This window comes from Sturnira hondurensis, unplaced genomic scaffold, assembly GCF_014824575.4.
Source record: "Sturnira hondurensis isolate 20B ecotype Veracruz unplaced genomic scaffold, ASM1482457v3 Scaffold0003681, whole genome shotgun sequence".
NCBI classification, from domain to species: domain Eukaryota; kingdom Metazoa; phylum Chordata; class Mammalia; order Chiroptera; family Phyllostomidae; genus Sturnira; species Sturnira hondurensis.
The window spans coordinates 3336994-3358113 of NW_028076312.1; the positions used below are offsets into that span (position 1 = coordinate 3336994).

The 21120-nt window shown below is 35.7% G+C and overlaps 1 protein-coding gene across 1 annotated transcript in view; it reads right to left on the reverse strand.

Moving 5' to 3' along the window:
* CPS1 (carbamoyl-phosphate synthase 1) overlaps window positions 1-11678 on the reverse strand; it is a 117302-nt gene extending 105624 nt beyond the window's left edge. The window contains exon 1 of the mRNA XM_037042024.1: window positions 11407-11678. Within this exon, the coding sequence (XP_036897919.1) occupies window positions 11407-11532 (126 nt within the window). The 5' untranslated portion in view covers window positions 11533-11678. The remainder of the gene's footprint in view (window positions 1-11406) is intronic.
* Window positions 11679-21120: the final 9442 nt, after the last annotated feature.

The following is a 21120-nucleotide window of genomic DNA, read 5'->3' on the forward strand; positions in this document are numbered from 1 at the left end:
TTTTAGATTAATTTATACAAAAGAATCCTGAAGAAAAAATATTTTACATTTCTCATAAATTCTCACATTTCTCATATTATTCTCATATTTTTGCATTAACAAACTCAAGTGAAAAGTCTAAATCTAATAAAAAAGGATCAAAAAGTAATTTTGAACACCAAAAACTATTCACTTTTTAATTACTGAAATGACTTCAATAAACATGTACTATTTATTCACTTCGCTCAGTTTGAAAACTGTGTTTACCGTGCTGCCGTGTACCCCTTAGTCAATCATTACAAAGTAATACAAACAAGCAGCAAATTCTCAGGTGAGTTTCATCTTGGTAGAATTGAGAAGGATTTTACTGTGGTTTGCTCTCACTAGGTATGGAGAACAAATTTTCTTCTTCCAAAATGTGAACACCTATAGAACCATTATTTGCGGAGTTTTTCTTTGTTGTTGTTGTTGTTGTTGTTGTTGTTTTAATATGTCCTTACAACTCTTCATTTTACTTTTACCTGTCTGAGAAATTTACTAATATTCTAGTAACTTTCCTTAGTGAAACTTTTATGTAAGTTAAATTCCATGTGTGACAGGATTCACTTAGTGGCTTAATTCTAACCCAGTACTCATTTGTATTGTAGTATAATTCTTCATCGCTGATTAAATGTATAAAAAACTATAAGAATATTCTTCAACTTTCAAGCTCTCAAGCTCATAGCCAATAAAAATTTTAACTTAATTCATTATCTAATTTTAGATTTTAGTGCCTCAAAGTCAAAGGACGATTGAGATGTTGTTATTATCACCTTTATTCATACTGACTCAACCAAACTGGCAATAAAGTGCTGAAATATAATAAAAAATTGTTTTGGATTACAATAATTAGTCTTCAGCTTAGCAGTTAAGGGATAGTTTAAAAGCTTTTATTAATCAGTCATCTTACTACTTACTCCACTTACTACTATTGCTCACCCAATATACACAGTCCATTAAATGTAAAAAGTGAAGAACTTCACCACAAGGTCAACAGGGCATGAAGCTTCTATGTGGAAATCTCATTCCGATAAGGTAAAGTACATCAGGTTTGGCAAATGCTTAGATCACAGATTTTGAAACATAAAATAATTATTCACTTGGACATCTATATATATTTATATATACTATTTCCTAAGTGACTGCTACCTAAATTTGCTTATATACTCATACTCATAACCTAAATTACCAGCCAGTTTAAAAAGATAGTTCAGGGTAAGAGTAGAGTATAATTTTCTATCCATCCAGGGGAGAAATTATTTAGGTATAGAGAGGGCAGACTTCTGGAGAAAAGCAGCGAGAAGAGCAGATGCTTTAGGGGAAAAATTTGTAGACTATGGACACTCACTTCCTGTACCCTGGCCCCATCCATTTCGACCTTTGCATAGTTTATGCACCGGGGACTGTTTGAAATCCTGCTCTGTGGAGGGAAGAAGAGGGAGTGTAAATGAGGCTGGGCTGGAGAGAGCAATTTTGACCATTCTTTTGCCTTTTTCCATTTGGCTTTCTCGTTCCCTTCCATACCTTGCTTGGTGAAATATGGATTTTACTAGTTTGGGGAAAGTGGGCGGGGGGGGGGGTATGTTTTTTGCATAGTTTTGGTTTTGGTTTTGTACTCCTGATCAACTGTTTATTGAACATTAGTTTTTTAGATGCCTTTGAAGACTGNATTTTACTAGTTTGGGGAAAGTGGGCGGGGGGGGGTATTTGTTTTTTGCATAGTTTTGGTTTTGGTTTTGTACTCCTGATCAACTGTTTATTGAACATTAGTTTTTTAGATGCCTTTGAAGACTGTCAGGAAAACAAGTCTTGAAGGGCCACTTGGCACAGACTGCTATGCCCAAGTTCTTACCCACATTCCCACCCTCTCTTCTTCCCTCTCATCCACATTCTCTCTTGTTAGAAACCCAAACTTGATCATCTTTGTACCAAACAGTCAGTGAAGGACCCGTCACTTCCAAAGCTAAGTTTAAACAATAACTGGCACTTAATTCACTCCCCTATATCCAAGTATAAGACTGATTTATCTGGTAAGATTACAGGCAACCCCAGACAACATCGAGGAGACACAGCCTGCCTTCTGGGTCCAACACAGTATCACCAGTGCACAGCAGGATACCTGGGGCATAGATGGTGGTTGAGGGAACTATTTTACACCTTTCTGAATTCGTACCTTGGCCCATGAAGTTAATTTTCAGGGACTCTGGAAAAGGTCATTTAATACCTGGTCACAAGGAAGAAGGAATGAGTGACTGGTGACTTTGGGAAATGGAATTGAGGAAGACTGGCTCAGCTCTTCTTAACTCTCTTTTCAAAGAAACCTATTCTCAGGTGTACATGGAGGTGGTGGAGCTGGGGTGTGAAATGAATACATTTGGTTACAAACCAAAGCCCTGCTTTCCAAACAACTTGAGCAGGAATAAAGCTGATTCTCACATCCCTACCTGTTTGAAAGCTATGTCTTATTTCTCAACTGATTTTAAGCTTAAGAGCTGAGGGGAAGGTGTGATTATTACCCTTATAGTCCCACCAGTAGTAAATACCTGGCAAATATTAATTGGTTGGTTGAATGAATGAATGAATGAAGGAATGGCTATCAGCTGGCAAAGATGTTGCATAACTCTACTTTTGTTTCTCTGGGACATACAAACTGGCTGGCAAATCACACTCCTGCTGTGCCCCCAGTCATATTCAGACTATTCCTCTTAGGCTCTGCTGACAAAAACGAGAAGTGATGGGAAATGTATAGCTCTATTTTTTAAAAAGATTTTGTTTATTTTTAGAGAGATGGGGAGGGAAGGGGAAAGAGAAGGACAGAAACATCAATGTGTGATTGTAGGCGGCTCCTCTCATGGGGCCCCTGCTAGGAACCTGGCTTACAACTCAGATTTGTGCTGTTTGGGAATCGAACGAGTGACGCTTTGGTTCACAGGCCTGCACTTAATCCACTGAACTACATCCGCCAGGGCCTGCATCACTCTGTTTCGTTCCATGTGTTCCATTACCTGGAGACTAGGTGAGGGAGTAAAGGACACTTGCTTCAACTCTGTTTTCTCCTTCATATTCCACCAGGCAGAGATGTAAGTGGATACAGCAATTTCTTTTTCTAAAGCCATTATATCAAAACTAAGCTTTATTCACACTTTAGTAAATATTACTTTAGCCAGATAATCTACTAACTTTTTTGCAGACTACTGCTAAAGGATTAAATAATGAATTTAGTAAAAGAAGAAAAGTTACAACAGGAAAAAAACAAAGGTAGGCAACACCCCCACACCCACATACCCAATTATTTATTCTAATACTGATACCATCAAATTTTCATTTTTTCATTTTATACTTGATATAACATTTACTTTTCATCACATTTCAAATTCTTAATTCATTTTTCTTATTTTTGGTTGAGCTATTTTCCAAATCAAATTTCTTACTCAATATTTTTTCTAGAAATGGTGAGTCATACAAATCTTACAAATCCAAAGATACTGAGTATAATATTAAGATATTAGAGTTTCAGTCTCTCCCTGTCTCTCTCTGTCTCTGTCTCTCTTTCTCTCTCTCATCTTTTCTTAATATCTCTGGCTATAATCTTTGCCATTATAAATGGATGGCATTATACATGTATGGCAAAAAAAATTGCATTTTTCTCCCTTCCATGTAATTATATTACAAAACAAAAACAACACTTTTCCCCCACGCCCCAAAAAAAGAGGTGGAGGATTTGTAACCAATATGCATAGAAGGAAATGTATTAAAACTAGTTTATGCTTATAGTTTAATCTCTTTAAGCCTGAAGCATACAGGTATTGTAGATCTAAGAGTCAGTCACTTTATAAAATAATTAGTCAAAAATTCTGTTTCTTAGTGACATTAATGATTTTTGATGAATAAAGATTGAAATTGGTAGTCTGCATGTTCTAATAATACTAAATATTTCTTTTATTTGCAAATTCAAAAGAGGAATATCTATAAGACTGTAGATTTTTTCACACAATATTTAAATAGGTTATAATGCAATTATTCCATTTATTCTTTTATTTTACAATTTTATTTTTCTCTAAATTAAACTGTATTAAATAAATTTCTAATTGATCCCTATCTATATGTTACTTTTAAAATTAACATTTTTGCCCTGGGTGGTGTAACTCAGTGGATTGAGAGCGGGCCTGAGATCCAAAGAGTTGCAGGTTCAATTCCCTGTCAGGACACATGCCTGAGTTGCAGGCCAGGTCCCCAATGAGGGTTGTTTCTCTTCCTCTCTTCTCCTCTCTCTAGAAATAAATAAATAAAATATTTTAAAAATTAAAAAATAAAATGAATATTTTGTTAAACTGAGCAATGCTTGGATGTTATACTTTCTAATATTTGTAAAACCTATGGATTTTTTAATAAATTTATAGTAATTCCTGTTGAAAACACATTTTTGTGAGTAGAGTTATATATAAATAGAAATTCTAATAAATTCTCAATGTTTGTTGGTTTGTCTGCTATATATTTTGCTATTGTTGTTTCACTACATCATAAAGTACTTCATTGTTACTGATGCTGCCAAAACATGGTATTGCCAGCAGATCTGATATTTTCCCTAATCATTCATAATTTTAGGGCCTTTCATTTTTTTCTTAAAATTAAAATTCATTGTAAACCTACATTTGTGGCTCCATTTTCATTTCCCAGTAGGATCATTGATTAGCTTTACGGGACCACAAATAAATGACCAGAATTTTATCTCCTAATACTCTCTGTTTCAGATCAAGTTTAAAAGGGTGGATGTTTCAAAGGGTTTTCCAGAATAAGAACAATGCTATGAATGTGAGTCACACAGCCAAATCCCCTTTGAAAACCCTTTGAAAGTGCGTCCATGGTGCTTGCTCAACTGATTCAGCAGGGTGGGTTGGGGGAAGCAGCAGTCAAAACTCAAGCAAACTTTATCATTTAACCTATGAGAGTCTCTGAAACAGCCTGGCAGTTAGTATTGTTGTTCGGCTTTTCCTTTGCCTTCAGTATTATGTCATTAAAAATCATCCGCTTGTCGTTCATTCGTTGGTCCACGTGGCTGCATCGTGCTGAGCTAGCTCTGAGGATGCTCATGTTTCATCTTGAACCAGTTTTAACTGGATCCTCTAGTTCAAAGAAGTTTAATACCTACTAGGTTAGACTTTTGTGTATGTGGGACTTACAAGGCTCTATAACAAAGAAACAATTTGAAAACTGAAAAACAGCATGTTTGGTTACAAATACATGGCAATATTTTGGTCAAGGGGGAAGAACTATGTCAACTCTACAAACAACATTGCCCTGAAATGTCCTATTTAAAGAATTATTAATGACTGTATAAAATAAGAATCCTTACTGATTATTTCATTTAAACACTCTGTTCTCAAAATGCAATCCAAAAAGGGTAAGGAAAAATGTAACTTATTTTATATGAAGATAAAGTACAGTATATAAATGGGCTCTCGAGTAAGCAATAAAATTATAAGAGGAGAAGTGATTCAGAACATTCTGAAGCCAGGCTAACTAACCATGGCTTCAGATATATATAAGCACAGTAACAAAAATGCCAAATTAAAAAAATCCATTGGTGGTATTGGAGGCCTAAGTATAATTCTAACAAGATTTGTTGCATGTATATTTGTACAAAAAGAGGCATCACATGCTTATATGAACCGGAGTCCTTCCACATCTCTGAAATGGGAAGAAGAACGCTGTTGCTTCCCGGGGGTGTGCGAGTTCACTGGTAAATGTTCTGGGTTGGATGTAAAGCCTCAAACTAATTGAGCAATGAGTTTCATAAATGGTTTGAATTTAAACCATTATACCTACAATAGTCCATTTAAGCTAGAGTGAAAATAAAGATGATTTACTCTGGGAATCTGACTGTAGTACTATTAAACCATTTGGCTATGTAGATTATTTGCATACCAGAAAAAGTAGAAGTCCCCATATGGTTATTTCCATTTTCACCAAGGCTTGAAGCTATATCACATACTTGACTTCTGGCTTACCTGATAATTCTTAGCTATTAGTTCATGTCAGTACTCAGTCTCTTAAGAAATAAAATAAATCTGATCTAAGTTTTGGCAAGAAGCTTAAAGCCAGAATTTATTTCAGTTTATTACTGCATAGGTAATATGGTAAAAAAAAATTAAACTCTTGGAATTCTCTTTATTGGTGGATGAAACCTTTCTTTTCTTGAAGTCATACTATCAAAATATGGATATTTACAATTCAGAATCACAGCACAATTTGCTATGTCTAGAATATTTAATGAGACTTTACTGCAGTCATAATGTCAACATTTCAGGATTTCAATGTACTGTAACTGCAGTAATCAATTAAGCCTTGCAACATCCTAAGTTAATATTCAGTCATCTGCCTTTGGTTAAATGTAAGGCAGTATTGGGGAAAAAACCACAAGGTTCATTTCCTTCAATACTTCTATGTTCTGGGCATTTATAAACAAATGACTCAGATTTACAAGTAATTTTTATTCTAGCTAGGTTTCTCATTATAAATAAAATAGAGAATTTAGAAAAATCCATTTAAAATATATTCATAAATTATAGGTTTAATAACAAGTACATAAGGGCACCAGCTATGTATAGTGCTATGACTCTGAGAGGCATCTCCAGCATTGTCAGGTGATTTTTACCTTATGACAATAAAGTAAAATGGTCTTATATTGAATTCTATACCAGAGAAAAAACTTGTTCAGTAAAATTCTTAATGATACAGCAAACTTACTGACTGCTTTGTAAAAACTTCACATTAACCAATAATCTCCCTATGAAATTTAAAAAATCATTAAAAGGCATTTGTTAAGCTGGGGGGGGGCGGAGAAAGAGAAGACAGGGGCCTTGAAAATACTTTCATGAATGGAGCCCATTCGATCAGATGAAAAGCAAGTGCACGTTGAGCTCACAAGGGCTGAGTAGTCTCAACAGTGAGTGCGCCCCTAGCCCCTGCAGCTTTCTTCCATCCACAGGCACTGTAGAAGCCCTGGGGACCCCTGGTCACATCAAGTACTTTCAGTCTGGCACAGCGAACTCCGGGATCCCTGCCATGATCTCTGGTATGGCCATTGCTTAGGGGATATTAGAAACCCTCTACTACCCCCCCCCCCAACCTTTAATACAAGTCAGAAACAGTAAGAAAGCCTAACAAAGATGTGAGGGCAGAAGAATGTTCTGTGCTTGTACGGCAGTGAGATTGAAATCAGCCTTTTCAAAGCAGAGGTAAGTCTGGCTAAGCATGGGTCAGCAGAAACTCCAGCCATCACCAGCAAGAAAGGAAACCTGAAGCCGAGACGAGTGCCAGTTCTTTTGGCATTTCCCCCACCTGAATTCTGAGCTTGTAATGCAGGGCTGGGATTAGGGAGAGGTGAGTGAGGTCTGTAGGGTGCAAAATGGAAGGAAGGCAGCCATGGCCCTGGCAGTGAGACTCTCTTTCGATGTTTCACCTTAGGTATCTCACTCCCCTGCCCTGGTCTAAGCCCTGCCTCGCAATGGTTTTTTCAAGGATTTCATGGCAAGAAGCTCAAACTATCAAAGCACTGCTGATGACAAACAAACAAGCCTACAGTTTGGAAAGAGGAAAAACAAGACACGCAGGACACAAACAAAAATGGTCAAAATAAAGGCTACCTCCCAAGGGAAACAATATTGTCTACCAAAAATATGTGTTGTCAATCCATTCCGACTAATTCTGCCGTGGCTCATTTGGGACTGGAACATAATTTATTATTTCAGTAGTATGGAGTATCATCAGTGAAATCCTGCCCTAAAACCTATCTTTAGGATAAGTCTAACACAACAGTTATTTTTGAAAGTGGGTGATAACCATAGCCCTATCCCCAACTCTAATATGTACAGGGGCTCCAATAGAACAATAAAATCTATTTCCTCTGAGTGTCTTTGAAGCTACTACAATATAACTAAATGATTTTAATTGTAGGAGTATCTGTAGTTGCCAATTCTAATAGCTCCTCAAAACTGAGCTAAACAGATACTTCCGTTAGGATCAGAATATAATATCTTACAAAATGAAAATCTCTCAGAGGGAATAAGGATTCCTGGTACTCATTTGAATCTAAAGTGCCAGAGAGAAGAATCATTGGACAGTTAGCTTCCCGACTTAATTGTAACACTAGTCACTATTTTTAACCACGAGTGGATAGATGTTAGAAGCAGTACTTACTGAATGAACCCTTTTCTATTCAGAGGGAACTTAACCTTTCTAACTTAATACCTTTGATTTCCAAATTCATTTGCAAGTAAAAATAAAACTGTTTAATCTTGGTGACTTTCCAAGACTTGTGAACTAAGAATTTTTTAATGTGTAAGTTTCTTGAAACCAGAAACTATCCACTAATCATCCATTCATTTCCACTTACTTTCCCTGTATATTAACAAGATAAAAGTTACATATTTACTTGTTAAATAATTAATTAATGAATGAATGACTTAGGATGTTAGGTTGTACATCCTGACTTGTGGATTTGAATTCATCATAGTGGAACAAAATTATTTGCTTCATAGTCTTTTAGTCTAATTCATTAAAAGTAATACCTTCCTAGAGATAGGTTTAATATAAGGCAAAGCTGAAAAAGTCACCATTGTAAATATTTGGGAAATTTTATCATACATCCTGTTGTAATAATATGTAGTCCGTGAAAAACATGAAGAAATTCTTATCTAACTTTCTGCTGTCACTCTACTAAAATGCACAGAACATAATTTATTTCTTTAAGTATTCAGTTTTGCTTATAAAGTATTTTATAGATTTTTAAGTATTGATCATGTGTGATAGTCACACAATCCTATGAGTAAAGCAAGAATCATGTCCACACTACCGATGACAAAACTTAGGTTTGGAGGAAACACATGACTTGATCAAATTGAGGGCATTAATAAATGCAGAAGAGAGATTAGAACCCAGATCTTTTTATTCCCATCTGGTGTGCTCTTCACTACACAGCTACAACTGGCTGAATAAAATAATGAATACTGAGCACCTTCAATACAAATAGAAAGAGATTATGGTCTCCAAAACCTTCATATTTTATGGTGGTTGATCATGTACGCTTGATATCGAATTCCTTTAAAATGTAGAGCACCTTGAACTTCTTTCCTTTTCCCATAAGCAAAATACAACTGTGTCTGTTAGCAAGATATGCTAAATAAATACTAGCCACAAACCATTTTATAAGGGAGGGCCACATAAAAGTACAAGTGTGTCACTGCTGTTGTCAGCCTACTCTTTCTGTCACTGAGGGGGGAGGAAAAGTGACCTCCAAAGACACTGAAAAGGCAACCCGTTTATAGGCCTAAAAGCAGGATATCTTACCCAATCCATTTACTGTCTCTAACTAGCCATAATGTGACTAACCATTAGTGACTGTCCTCATGGCCCTTCACTAACTTTACACAGCTACATCCCAATGATTTTAACTATCTTTAAAACATGATGCTCACTGAAAAAAAGTAAATTTGGATACTCTTTCCTAAGAGAGTTGAGTTTTACAAGTAAGGCAGGAGGAAAAGTAGGTAGAAGACTATTTCCAAATAAGTAAAAAATAACAAACGCCCCTTGGGCTGCTGTAAAGAACTTTAATTGGCTATTGTGAAGTTGAAGATCTCTGTATTTCCTCTGAAACTCTGGCAGAAATGACTGAACATGAGTAGTGATGGCTTTCACATTATGAAATGATAGCTTTTTTCTCCTACAAATTTGTCATCCTTTGCTGTGAACTTTGCCAGACCCTTGAAAAAGATCTGCCACCAGGAGCTACTCTCACAGTAGTTCGTCCACATAATTAAGCCGTTTTGTTGCGGTTGTGGTGGTAGTTGCAGTTGTGGTTGTGCAGAGTGCATGTTGTGTGACCTTGGAGGATTGGCCTCTCACCCATTCACATCTATGCCACTATAAGCAGTCACTCGATTTCTGTGTCTGATGTTTGATGCAGCTGCACCTGCTCCTACCTACCTGTTTTCGTGAGAAAGATAGATATTCTAAGGGACACAACTTTGAAGTCTTAGAAGGCACATCTAACTGTAGGTGATGTTATTTTCATTACCACTTATTCTCTTTGAAGCTATATTTCAGTACCTCTGACATACAGTATCAATAACCCTGAACTGAAACCAGATACTCTCATAGTTTACAGCTCTTCACTGTGTCTTTGAAGATGCCTTAGGACATATCTCCTTTCCGCTCTCTTGTTACATTAAGCTGAATCCAAAGCGTGGTTGTTTGCGGATTTCTTAGTTTAAAATGCTGGGTTTTTATATTTTATCCTGAGATCTTGAGTTACTTTTCTCTGTTTCTCTCTCTCTCTCTCTCTCTCTTTTTTTCTCTCTCCCACCTCTCACTCCTCACCTCCTCTCTCCATCTGTCCATCTGGCTATCTCTTCCTTTCCCATCACTCCCATCCCTTCCCCTGTCCTACTAATGGAGGCTGTAAGAATCTATGGTCCTAGCTGAGCCTGCAAACCACTTGATGGAAAACACTGAATCCCAACTGGAGCACACTAAGCAGTAGAGTCTGCAGACGCATTTGAAGGATTTCTGGAGAACACAGGGAGTATATCAGGTATGAGCAGAGCACTTACACCTATTACAACCTAATTTTATGCCAACAAATAGAGGTTGTTTGGGTTTAGTTTTCTACTTTACTTTTTACAGCTCTACTAAAGAACTACTGTGATTATTTAAGTTTTCTATTCACAAAAGACAATCTTCATCGGCAAAGTTCCTATGGCACTTTGGAGTTCCTGGACCTGCTCCTCAGTTATAGATGCGCTCGGAGGGACAGAATTCTCAGCTGCTGATTGTCTCAGCATTTTAATCTCCAAACTAAAACTCATAAATTTGACCTTCTAAAGAAGGGCTAAAAAAAGAAAGGAAAACTCATTATCTATATTGTGATTTGCAGATATCAAAATTATAGAGATATTTTTCTTTCCAGTTTCTTCTGAAAAAGTGACATTTTAAAAGAAAAAAGTTGACAGTAAGCCAAAACAGAGCGTGGCTTTACACACTGTCGTGTGGTTTGTAAACACAGAAGCATCTCATGTTGGAGCCCAAACTGTGTGCAGTAGTGCTTGGGTCCAGACAGAATCCTAAAAGCCTTTAAAGATATTTGCTTTCTAAATGGAATGCTCAAATTTCACCTGTTAACAGGAATTGTGATGCTTCTTTCACACTGGGTGAAAATTGCTATAGTTTCACCCAGAGCAGATAAAAATAAGCATCAGAGAAATCAGTAGGTTCTGTAGTAAATATTAATAAAATAGCACTTCAGAACTACATTCAAATACATATTTGTGCCATACTAAACTACTCCCCACACAATTATATCAGAAGTAATGAACGTGGGAATATTACCTTTACGGACAGGAGCCTGACACCAGGTCTTGCAAATTTCCACTGATGTGGCGTAGTCACATTGGTAAGGCCAAAACCAGTCCTCAGGGTCTTCACCACTTTGCAGGCTGCCAACATCCTCGTCATTTTGAAGATGTGGTTTTATGACTAAAATTAAATGCAATTACATATATTGGATGAGAATTTTGTTATAATATTTTTAAATGAATGTGAAAGAAAGCTGGGGAGAGGGGAATGTAGACGGGCGTGTAGGGCTGACTGAACAGGGAGCTTTGAACTTCTATCCATTCTGTCATTAAATGTCTTCAGCCACAGCTCCTCCTCCTCTGAACCCCTCCTCCTGAGGTAATGTCCAGAGACATTCTGTGGACCTGTTATACACATTGCAAAACACCAAACGCTACCTTCTCCTGCTGAAATAATGCTAGTGTTGTAGAAAGCCAGTCACCTATCAAAGGAATTGCTTATGCAGCTGAAAAGACAGCTGCATAAGCAATTGGATAGATACAATGGACAACCTTAGTCATTTCACCCTAAAGTGTAGCATCTTTCTAAGGATACAAAGGATCAAAGGGTTTTAGTTGTATTAGATGTGATGCCTAATTTGCCTCTAGAAAGATTGTGGATTCCCAAAGAAACCTGAAGACTGGCCATTTTCTGCTTGGAAAAAAAAAAAAAACAGTGGAAATCACATACAGTAAAAAAGATATCAGAATAAACTTTTCTCCACAAATACAGAGTAAACCTACTTATATTGTTTCATTATTTTTCTTTTGAGTTAATGCAGTTCTACGTTCCAATTTTTCAAGCAATGTGTAATATTAAGTAAAACACAACTGAGGCAAAGTAGTCTAGATTTTTAAGTGCATAAAACAATGGCAAACATTGATTTTAATTAAAAATGTGGTCTTTTAGATTATTACAATGTTACATATAAAATTTGCAAAATTTGAGCATTTGTGTTTAAACTTGAGTTGAAATTGATAACTTAGACCTTCAATCCCATGGTTGATCAGACAGGCAAAGTCTCACTGGCTGGTGGAAGCTGTCACTTGGGTCATGTGATTGTGTCGATCAGGAAATACTGCAGCATTTTCCTTTGATATACTTGCAAAGGAGGTCAAGATATAAAGGCTCTCTCCGAGGGCCTCCTAGGTCCTCTCAACATGGAAAAGATGAAATAGAATGACACACATATGAGGTCTGTCCAGAAAAAGCCCAACCCTTGTTAATCTAACAGGAAATGTTTCTACAATTTCAATGTAACCTGGCAGGTCAAGGAGAGTGGACTGCAATGCGCATGTGTGAACAATGACAATTTCACAACAGGGGTGGTAGACTCCATGAAGTGAGCATGTGTCCTGTGTGGCCATTGCATTCAAAATGACTACGTGAATAGGGTAATAAATCTGCCTCAAATTTTGCATTAAGCTTGAACATTCTTCCATGACAACTATTTGGGTGATTTAGAAGGCCACACCTATGGGCAACTGGTGATGGGCAGCTTCATCGCAACATGCATCACTTGATGCCTGGTCATGCATCAGGTCTGGTGCAAAGTTTTATTGTGAAACATCAAATCACCCAGGTGACTCATCCCCCCCTACAGCCCAGATTTGGCACCCTGCGAGTTCTGACTTTCCCCAAAACTCAAATCACCTTTGAAAGGTAAGAGATTTCAGACCATCAGTGAGATTCAGGAAAATATGACTGGGCAGCTGGTGGCCATTGGGAGAACTGTCCCAAGGTGCCTACTTTGAAGGGGACTGGGGCATCATTGTCCTATGTACAATGTTTCTTGTATCTTCTTAGTAAATGTCTCTATTTTTCATATAACATGGCTGGATACCTTCTGGACAGGCCATATATAAACATGTGCACAATTACTTCAAACCATTGCCAGTACCCAGAGATGCCCAAGGCAGTAAGCATTATCCTCCCTCTATCGTCTGTACTTTAATTACATGACAGTTGGGATACTGATGAGTCCAAAGATTGAACAAGGAATACATAGTAGTAGATTGTTTTATGATAATTTTTAAGAGTTGACCAAAAAGCGTGATGAACTAAACATGGTTTTCACAGAGATGTCAGCAACCTTACAATATAATTTGATCACTCTAGAACCTAAAAAATAAAATGAAATAAAATAAAAACAACGTAGACCTCAGAGTTGTAATGGGCTTTCACTTTTGTCAGTAAAATGACCTGGATATAGAGCATGGCCTATGTTTTAGTTACCAGAATGAAAGGGAAAGAGACAAAGGATTTGCATAATTTGGGTAAATATTCTGAATTAGAGACTAAGAAAGTTTATTCATTGTGATTCTGCAATCATCATAGGGATTGGAAAGGCCAATAAGTAAAACAATGATTAGTTTGAAGATTGAGTGTTAAGACAGACTAAAATCTACAAGCAAATTGGAAACAAGTTATTACATTAGTGAGGAAGTTTACATTAGTATAGACCAAAGGGGTGAGGTGGTGAGTTGATCGGTAGTGAACAATCAAGTCCTACATGAAAAATGTAGTGGAAATACTTCCCTTTTTTGAAAGAAACTTTTCAAAGCACCTTAAAAAGTGTTTTTCAATTTGGAATTATTTCCCCCCCTCTGGTTGCACTTACACGGTCCTCCCCTCACATAAGCTGCATACGACTAAGCAGGGTGACAGGTGTGCACCCCCATAGACACAGGAGTTGGGGAAAATCTGTACTTTTGAAATATGTTATGTATGAGCCATGACATTAAGGGTTCACTAAGTTTATAAGTCACTCAGTCAAAAAGGCAAAGTATTACATATTTTTCTGTTGACACATTTATCATAGTTACAGCATTGGGCTACTTGTTTCTTTGCACAATCTCAGATAGAAAAGCTAAAGTTAAAGCTAAATATTTCTCAACTATGATGGAGTAAGTCAGTCTCTGGTACCTTTTAATTTAATGCTAAGACATATTCTATTCCTTCCATAAATTGGAAAATGCTTTGAATATATATACAAATAAATATATGTATATGTGCGTACACATAGAAAGATATATATACACAGAGACAAGTATCCTTAACTAACAATTATTTATCATTTCTTTAGAGGTATGAAAGCATTCAGACTTCCAAATCCCTAAGAGCAATTAACTTGATGAATTTGTCATTGGGATATCTAGTATCAAGAATGGTACTATATTAAGTACAAAGAGGTATTTATTTTTATTTGATATTTTTAAAAACCAGAAAGGTATGAAAAATAGATAATGGTCCCCTCAAACATAACTTCTGTTAATATTTTAGTGTATTTTCTTTTAGCATTTATTTATACACACAGATCATAATTTTGAAAACTTTAATCAACTTTTATTATGTTTTTGTGAGGTATTTTACATTAAAAGTATGTTCAGTGTTATGACATGTACTTTTTAAACCTTAATTGAAATGGCTGCAACATTTTCCATTTTCATTGCTTCCCTTGTTGCTACAATGCATATCAATTTGCCATTTTAAATAAATACTACCAAGTTTCTTCCCAAAGAGAGTATAACAATCTATACATCAATCATAATATATGAATATCTCTTTCAATACGTCCTCACTAACTTTAGGTATTACCTTTCATTTGCTTCTCTGAGCACTGAAAATGGTAACTTGTTTCCATTTAAATTTTAAATTATTAGTGAAGTCAACTACTTTTACATGCTTTTAATTAAAGCTATTTCTTCTTTTTTTCATCTTTTTGTTCCCATTAATCTATTTATCTTAACAGTCAAGAAAACCTCTTAAAAAGAAACACAAAGCAACCTGACAGACAGCCTGCATTTGTATTCTTTTCATGTGGACAATCCATCGTCATAAGCAAGGGGAAGCCGGCTGCCAACTGGTAAAAATTGCTCATCCTGGCGAATAAAAGCCTCAAGTTTTTCAATAAAGAGAAAATAATGGTGTTAGTTGTTCCTTTCCGAAAAGTACAGAAACTGCCAACTGCCCCTGAAGTGTGCCATGCCAGCTAATGAATCAGAAACAACTCTTAGAAAGTGATGCATCTATCAAAAAGTCTTTAATGCAGCAAACAGGCCAGAGGTACTTCTGTAAAGGTTTGAAGGAATGGTTGAATTCCTGTGTACTGAGTTTCTGGTTCATCAATAATGTTGTTTAAGCAGAAACAAATAAAATTATGTCAGATGAATATAAAAGGAAATGAAGATGTTTCAGAAGAGGGAAGGAGAGCAGTCAATTAAGAATTCTATGACAGGTTATTCTGAAGAAGTAAGTAGAAAGCAGGAAACAAGGCATGCCTAGCAAGCAAATATATTCAGAGCAAAGGAAGATGAAGCAAGCCCCCCCCAAAAGAAAGTTCTATTTTGTGCCTGGGCACAGATTCATTAAAATAGAATATAAAACAGTAGAAGTGATTATTATGGTTAATTCTGAGTTTTACTAGCCTAATACAACCAGGAAAACTGTCACGAGTGAGGACAGGGGCAGAAGAGGCTATTCTTTGAAGGAAGAGATGTGGATTCACCACCACATAAAAGGCGTGTATTTTCTCCCAGCACAGAAACTAGCAGAAACTAGTAGAAGGATTCCTCAAATAAAGTTTGACCAAGGAGATGTATCAATAATGACCATGGACAGATATCAGACTGTTAGATGATGAGGTTTTTAAACAACTGAGAGTCTTTGAAAGTACAATCAAGTAAGAAGTATTCACTAAGATCCAATTGGCATTTTCAGGGACAGAAAGTGAGGAATCAATTTTCATGAATGTGCTTGTCAATCTCACATTTGATAACACACAGAGAGGATGAAACAAAGTGAAACAAAGGAAGTTTAAAAATGAAGCTGAAAAAGAGACTGTAAAAAATGGTTTCACAAATTAAAATCCAAGACACATTTGATTTTTATACTAGGATAGTAAAAAAGCTATACTTTATAAGATCCCACATGAAAATACCTTAAAGAGAACTAGTTAGTTGGTACAAGCAGCATGTTTATAAAGAATAAATCTTGTCATACTAATTTCTTCCTTTAAAAAGAGACATTACTAGACTAAGTGGAAATGTTAGATGTAATCAACCTTAATTCAAGAGCACGGAGTACATATTATAGATCATTATTAGGTGAATACACATTTGCTAGAGAATATATATAAAGGTAAGAGGACACAGCAAATTAGCCAGTGAGTAAACAAAGCTTGTTACGTAGGATGAGAACAGAGTGGAAAATGCCTTAAAGAGTTAGTTTAGAATTCACAGTGACCTTGGCCAACTGAAGACATAGTCAAACACAAACAGAGTAAAGTACAAGCAAAGTGAGGTCACGTGTAAGTTAGTCCAAAAAGAGGACAAAAAACAAGCTTCAGATATAAGTTGTAGAGAACTGATTAAATGGAAACAGGCCAAAACCCATAGGTAGGAGTCATAAAGTATAGCAAGCTCTCCAAAGTTATTTATAGTAAGTTGTAATCATTAAAGCCATACATAGAAAGTAGAATTTAGAGTGAAACTTATAAAAAGATCAAAGTGTACTAGAAATTTAAATATTAAATAACTTAAAATACCAAAACAGAACTTGACCATGAGATGACTATTACATTTAAAATCCTGTCATTTAGGACTCCTAATCAAATCTTTCAATCCTGAAGAGGTAGGGGAAAAAAGGAAAGTCTTGGATAATAAACAAGAAAAATCCTACAATAAAAGCTAAAACATTGAAATTTGTAATCATTATATATATGTGTATATAGTGATTATATATATATATATATACAGGCATATATAAACATATATCTATGTAGAAAGATAAATACACCACTTGCTATTTTGCCAGTTAGTGCAAATAGATATTTAAATAAATAAATTTTAAAGGATCCAATGATGATAAATATGACCCCTCATGAAAGTTGATGTATTTGACCTTTGTTGATTGCCCATAGAGTGCCAGCTACTGACTTGGGCATTTGGCATGACTTAGTTGCTAACTTTAAAAGGAATCTTTGTGCTGAACGTAGCTAGTACTACCTCTATTTCACAGAATAAGATGATGAATGAGTTCCAGATCAAGACCACACAACTAGTAAGTTGCAAAACTAAGATTAGAGCCAAACTCTTAGCCAACATTCATCCACTTTTCATCATGTTAAAGGCTGGTTAGGATCCAATTTGATAGGAATTCTATGCAGCAGAAAGAAAGAAGGAGCTCCTACCTTTTGCAACAGCATGGATGGAACTGGAAAGCATTATGCTGAGTGAAATAAGCCAGGTGTTGAAGGACAAATACCATATGATCTCACCTTTAACAGGAAGCTAAACAACAAAACAAATAAGCAAGCAAAATATAACCAAAGACACTGAAATAGAGAACAGGCTGACAGTGACCAGAAGGGAGGGAATTTCAGGGGAAATAGGGAAGGGATTTAGAGGAACATATATAAAGGATACATGGACAACAACTGAGAAGGGTGGAAATGGGAGGGAGGGGGGGAGAATAGGGGGTGAGATGGGATGGGAGTAATAGAATACTGTACTTGAAAAATAATTAAATAAATTTGAAAAAATGTTAAACAACAAAAAAAGAAAGAATATGTGATTCTAGAGGCAGCATTGCTAAGAAATATTATAATACCTAGAAATGAGTGAAATTTAACCAGTAAAAATTACATAATAAGTGAGAACAATCCATAACTCTTCGGATTTATTATTATGTTTAAAATTAACATAAGAAATGAAGAATAGCCCTGGCTGGTGTAGCTCAGTGGATTGAGCACGGGCCTGCAAACCAGATGATCGTGGTTCGATTCCCAGTCAGGGCACATTCCTGGGTTGCAGGCCAGTTCCCGGCAGGGGCCAGTTCCCAGCAAGGGATGCACGAGAAGCAACCACACATTGATGTTTCTCTTCCTCTCTCCTTCCCTTCCCCTCTAAAGATAAATAAATAAAATATTTTTTAAAAAAGAAAGAAATGAAGAATAGTATAAAAATCAAACTACAATTTTTTTCTTCTTATCTACCTAGTAGAACTAATTGGCCTAGAAGCTACACTTCTGGCTGGCTGATTTAGCTGAACTTGCCTAAAACAGCAAAGAATATTTTATATTCTTCTATCTTACATACTATTACTGGAATTTACCACTCTAGAATCTAGATAATTAAATGCCATTGCATTTTCATGGTTGTTTATAAATAAAGTATATAAGTACTAAAAAAATAATAACAACAACCAATTCAGGAAGTATTTATTGAGTATTTTCTATGTATCAGGCATTGTATATCAGAAAACAGGACTGTTTTCTACTGAGAAACACATCATAGAAAATTGGAAAACTTTTAATGTATTACTTAAATTCTCATTAGACAAATGGAGAATATAAAAATGTAGATAGTTTTACATAGATAAAAGGAATCTCTAAAATCATCTTTTCTAATGTCTTTGTTTTACAGATATAAGAAATATCTAAATAAGGCAAAGTCATCTGATTACTCTTGAATAATTTAATACTAGATCTAAGACTTTCATAGAAATAACTGCAGAAATATAAGTTCTGAATAGTGGCATTTCAAATAAAAATAAATTTTTAAGTGATGGACCAATTAGTGAAAAAAAACTAACAATTACATAAATCAAACTCTACACTTAATGTTGACCTAAGCATTTTCTTAAAATTTGGCTTAAACATAAACCACAACATAAGCTTCAGAAAATGCAATGGCTAAATCATCAGGCCCTTATCTTTCTAAATAGTAAAATATTTCTAAGAATGAGTTTTAAGAATGTAATTCATCATCAGCCTTTTTGCATGACGATTATCATTGCATCAAAGCTGTCTTCTAATGTGCTCAACAGAATAGACAGCTCTGATGGGCTTGGTTTTTTTTTAACTTTTGTAGGGAGATAACGCAAATGATTTTGCAAGGCTCTAAAGAGCAACTCTGGCCATTAGGAGGGGTTACCTAGGTCATGTGCTGGGAGAGTATTGGACCCTCATTAAATTAAACATATTTGAGGATCACAGGGAAGCAACTTGTGCAATGTGTCTTGAAGTGACCGACTTCACGAAATAAGGGGCAGCAGGTTACACTGGAATGACGCAAAGGACTTTTTCTTTCACGTACATTCCCGCTCCACTTTTTTTAATAGTACATTTGTTATATTACATCTGACTTCTTCCATGGCCTCTTACTTTCAGGGAAACGTGGTCCAGGAAGCTGTATTCCACTTTCCCAGCAGTCAGGCTACTACCCTCACAAACATTACAGTTTCATCTTTACTAAAACCGTATTGTAAATTCCTACGAGTGACCCATACAGCTATTTCTTTGCCACATTTGGAGAATTCTGAATTCAGTCATCAAAAGCAAGGGTGCCTTTTAAATTTAATGATGTTAAAATGTTTTGGAATGAGGTAATGCTCTGGGGTGGGGGGAAGAAAAACAAAAAGAAGACAAAGATGAGGAAGAAGAAGTAGATGAGGGAAGAAAAAAATCTGGTCTTTGAATTCTACAAACTTCTAACAGTCAAAAATGCCAACTCCTGACATTCCCTTGGTGTCAAAGAATTAAATGTTCTATTCTGGTATTGTTTATTTGATGTCACTTGTTTTAAATCTATACTTAACATCATCAAAATCACCCTTAGCTCATAAGAAGAGGAAAATGCGTAATACTGTTTGTTAATTGAACTTGGATTAGGGAATTTATTATTCAAAGAGAAAATTCTTTAAAATTTTGTGACCTGAAAAAACAAAGAATTGAGTACTAGAAGGTTGAGAACTGTGTCAAGTTTTGAACAATTTGTTTTTAAAAGTTTATTTACTGGAATTAGAAGTTGAGGTTAAGCAGTAATAACTCCTACAAAAAGAATGACTAAACATATTATTAAAAATAATATAAATAAAAGAAATAAAGTTGTATAATGGAAGAAGTACTAATACAATGTTAGTGACTCTGAATGGTACACCAATGTGGAACTTGAATAAAGAAAGGCTTATCAAGGCCCTGGCTGGTGTAACTCAGTGGATTGAGCGCGGGCCTGCGAACCACATGATCGCAGTTCGATTCCCAGTCAGGGCACATGCCTGGGTTATAGGCCAGTTCCCAGCAGGGGACTCACGAGAGGCAACCATAACATTGATACTTCTCTCCTTCTCTCCTTCCCTTCCTTCTAAAGATAAATAAATAAAATTAAAAAAAAAAAGAAAGGCTTATCAGATTACAATAATATTTATACTAAAAAGGTGACTCTGTCTCTCAAATTATTAGAGACCATGACTCAAAAAGTCACTTCTCCATAAATGTCATTTTCTATCATTAATTAACAGGATTAATTAGTATTTGAATAATTAATTAATATTTAACTATTATAACAAAACAAAGATACATAAAGGCTTTTCAGGAATATTGGTACTCCCAACCCAAACTAAGAATTTTTCTCAAAAAATATATCCACGTCTCCAAATTTGCAAATACATAGAATTGTATGTCCTCTAGATAAATGATATGATAAACTTTTAAATAAAGCACAGGTCTTATATTAGAACATACTTTTTTCTTATTTTTCTATTCACACAAGTTTTGAAGACTTAAAACAATGAAAGGTACTGAAACCGTCAACTAAAGGCCTTTTAGGAGTATAGCTTAATTTCCCCATTCACATGCAAATAATAGGTACTTAATGATCATTCTGTGAACACTATACTAAAAGAACTGTTATCCACTAGATTGTGTAG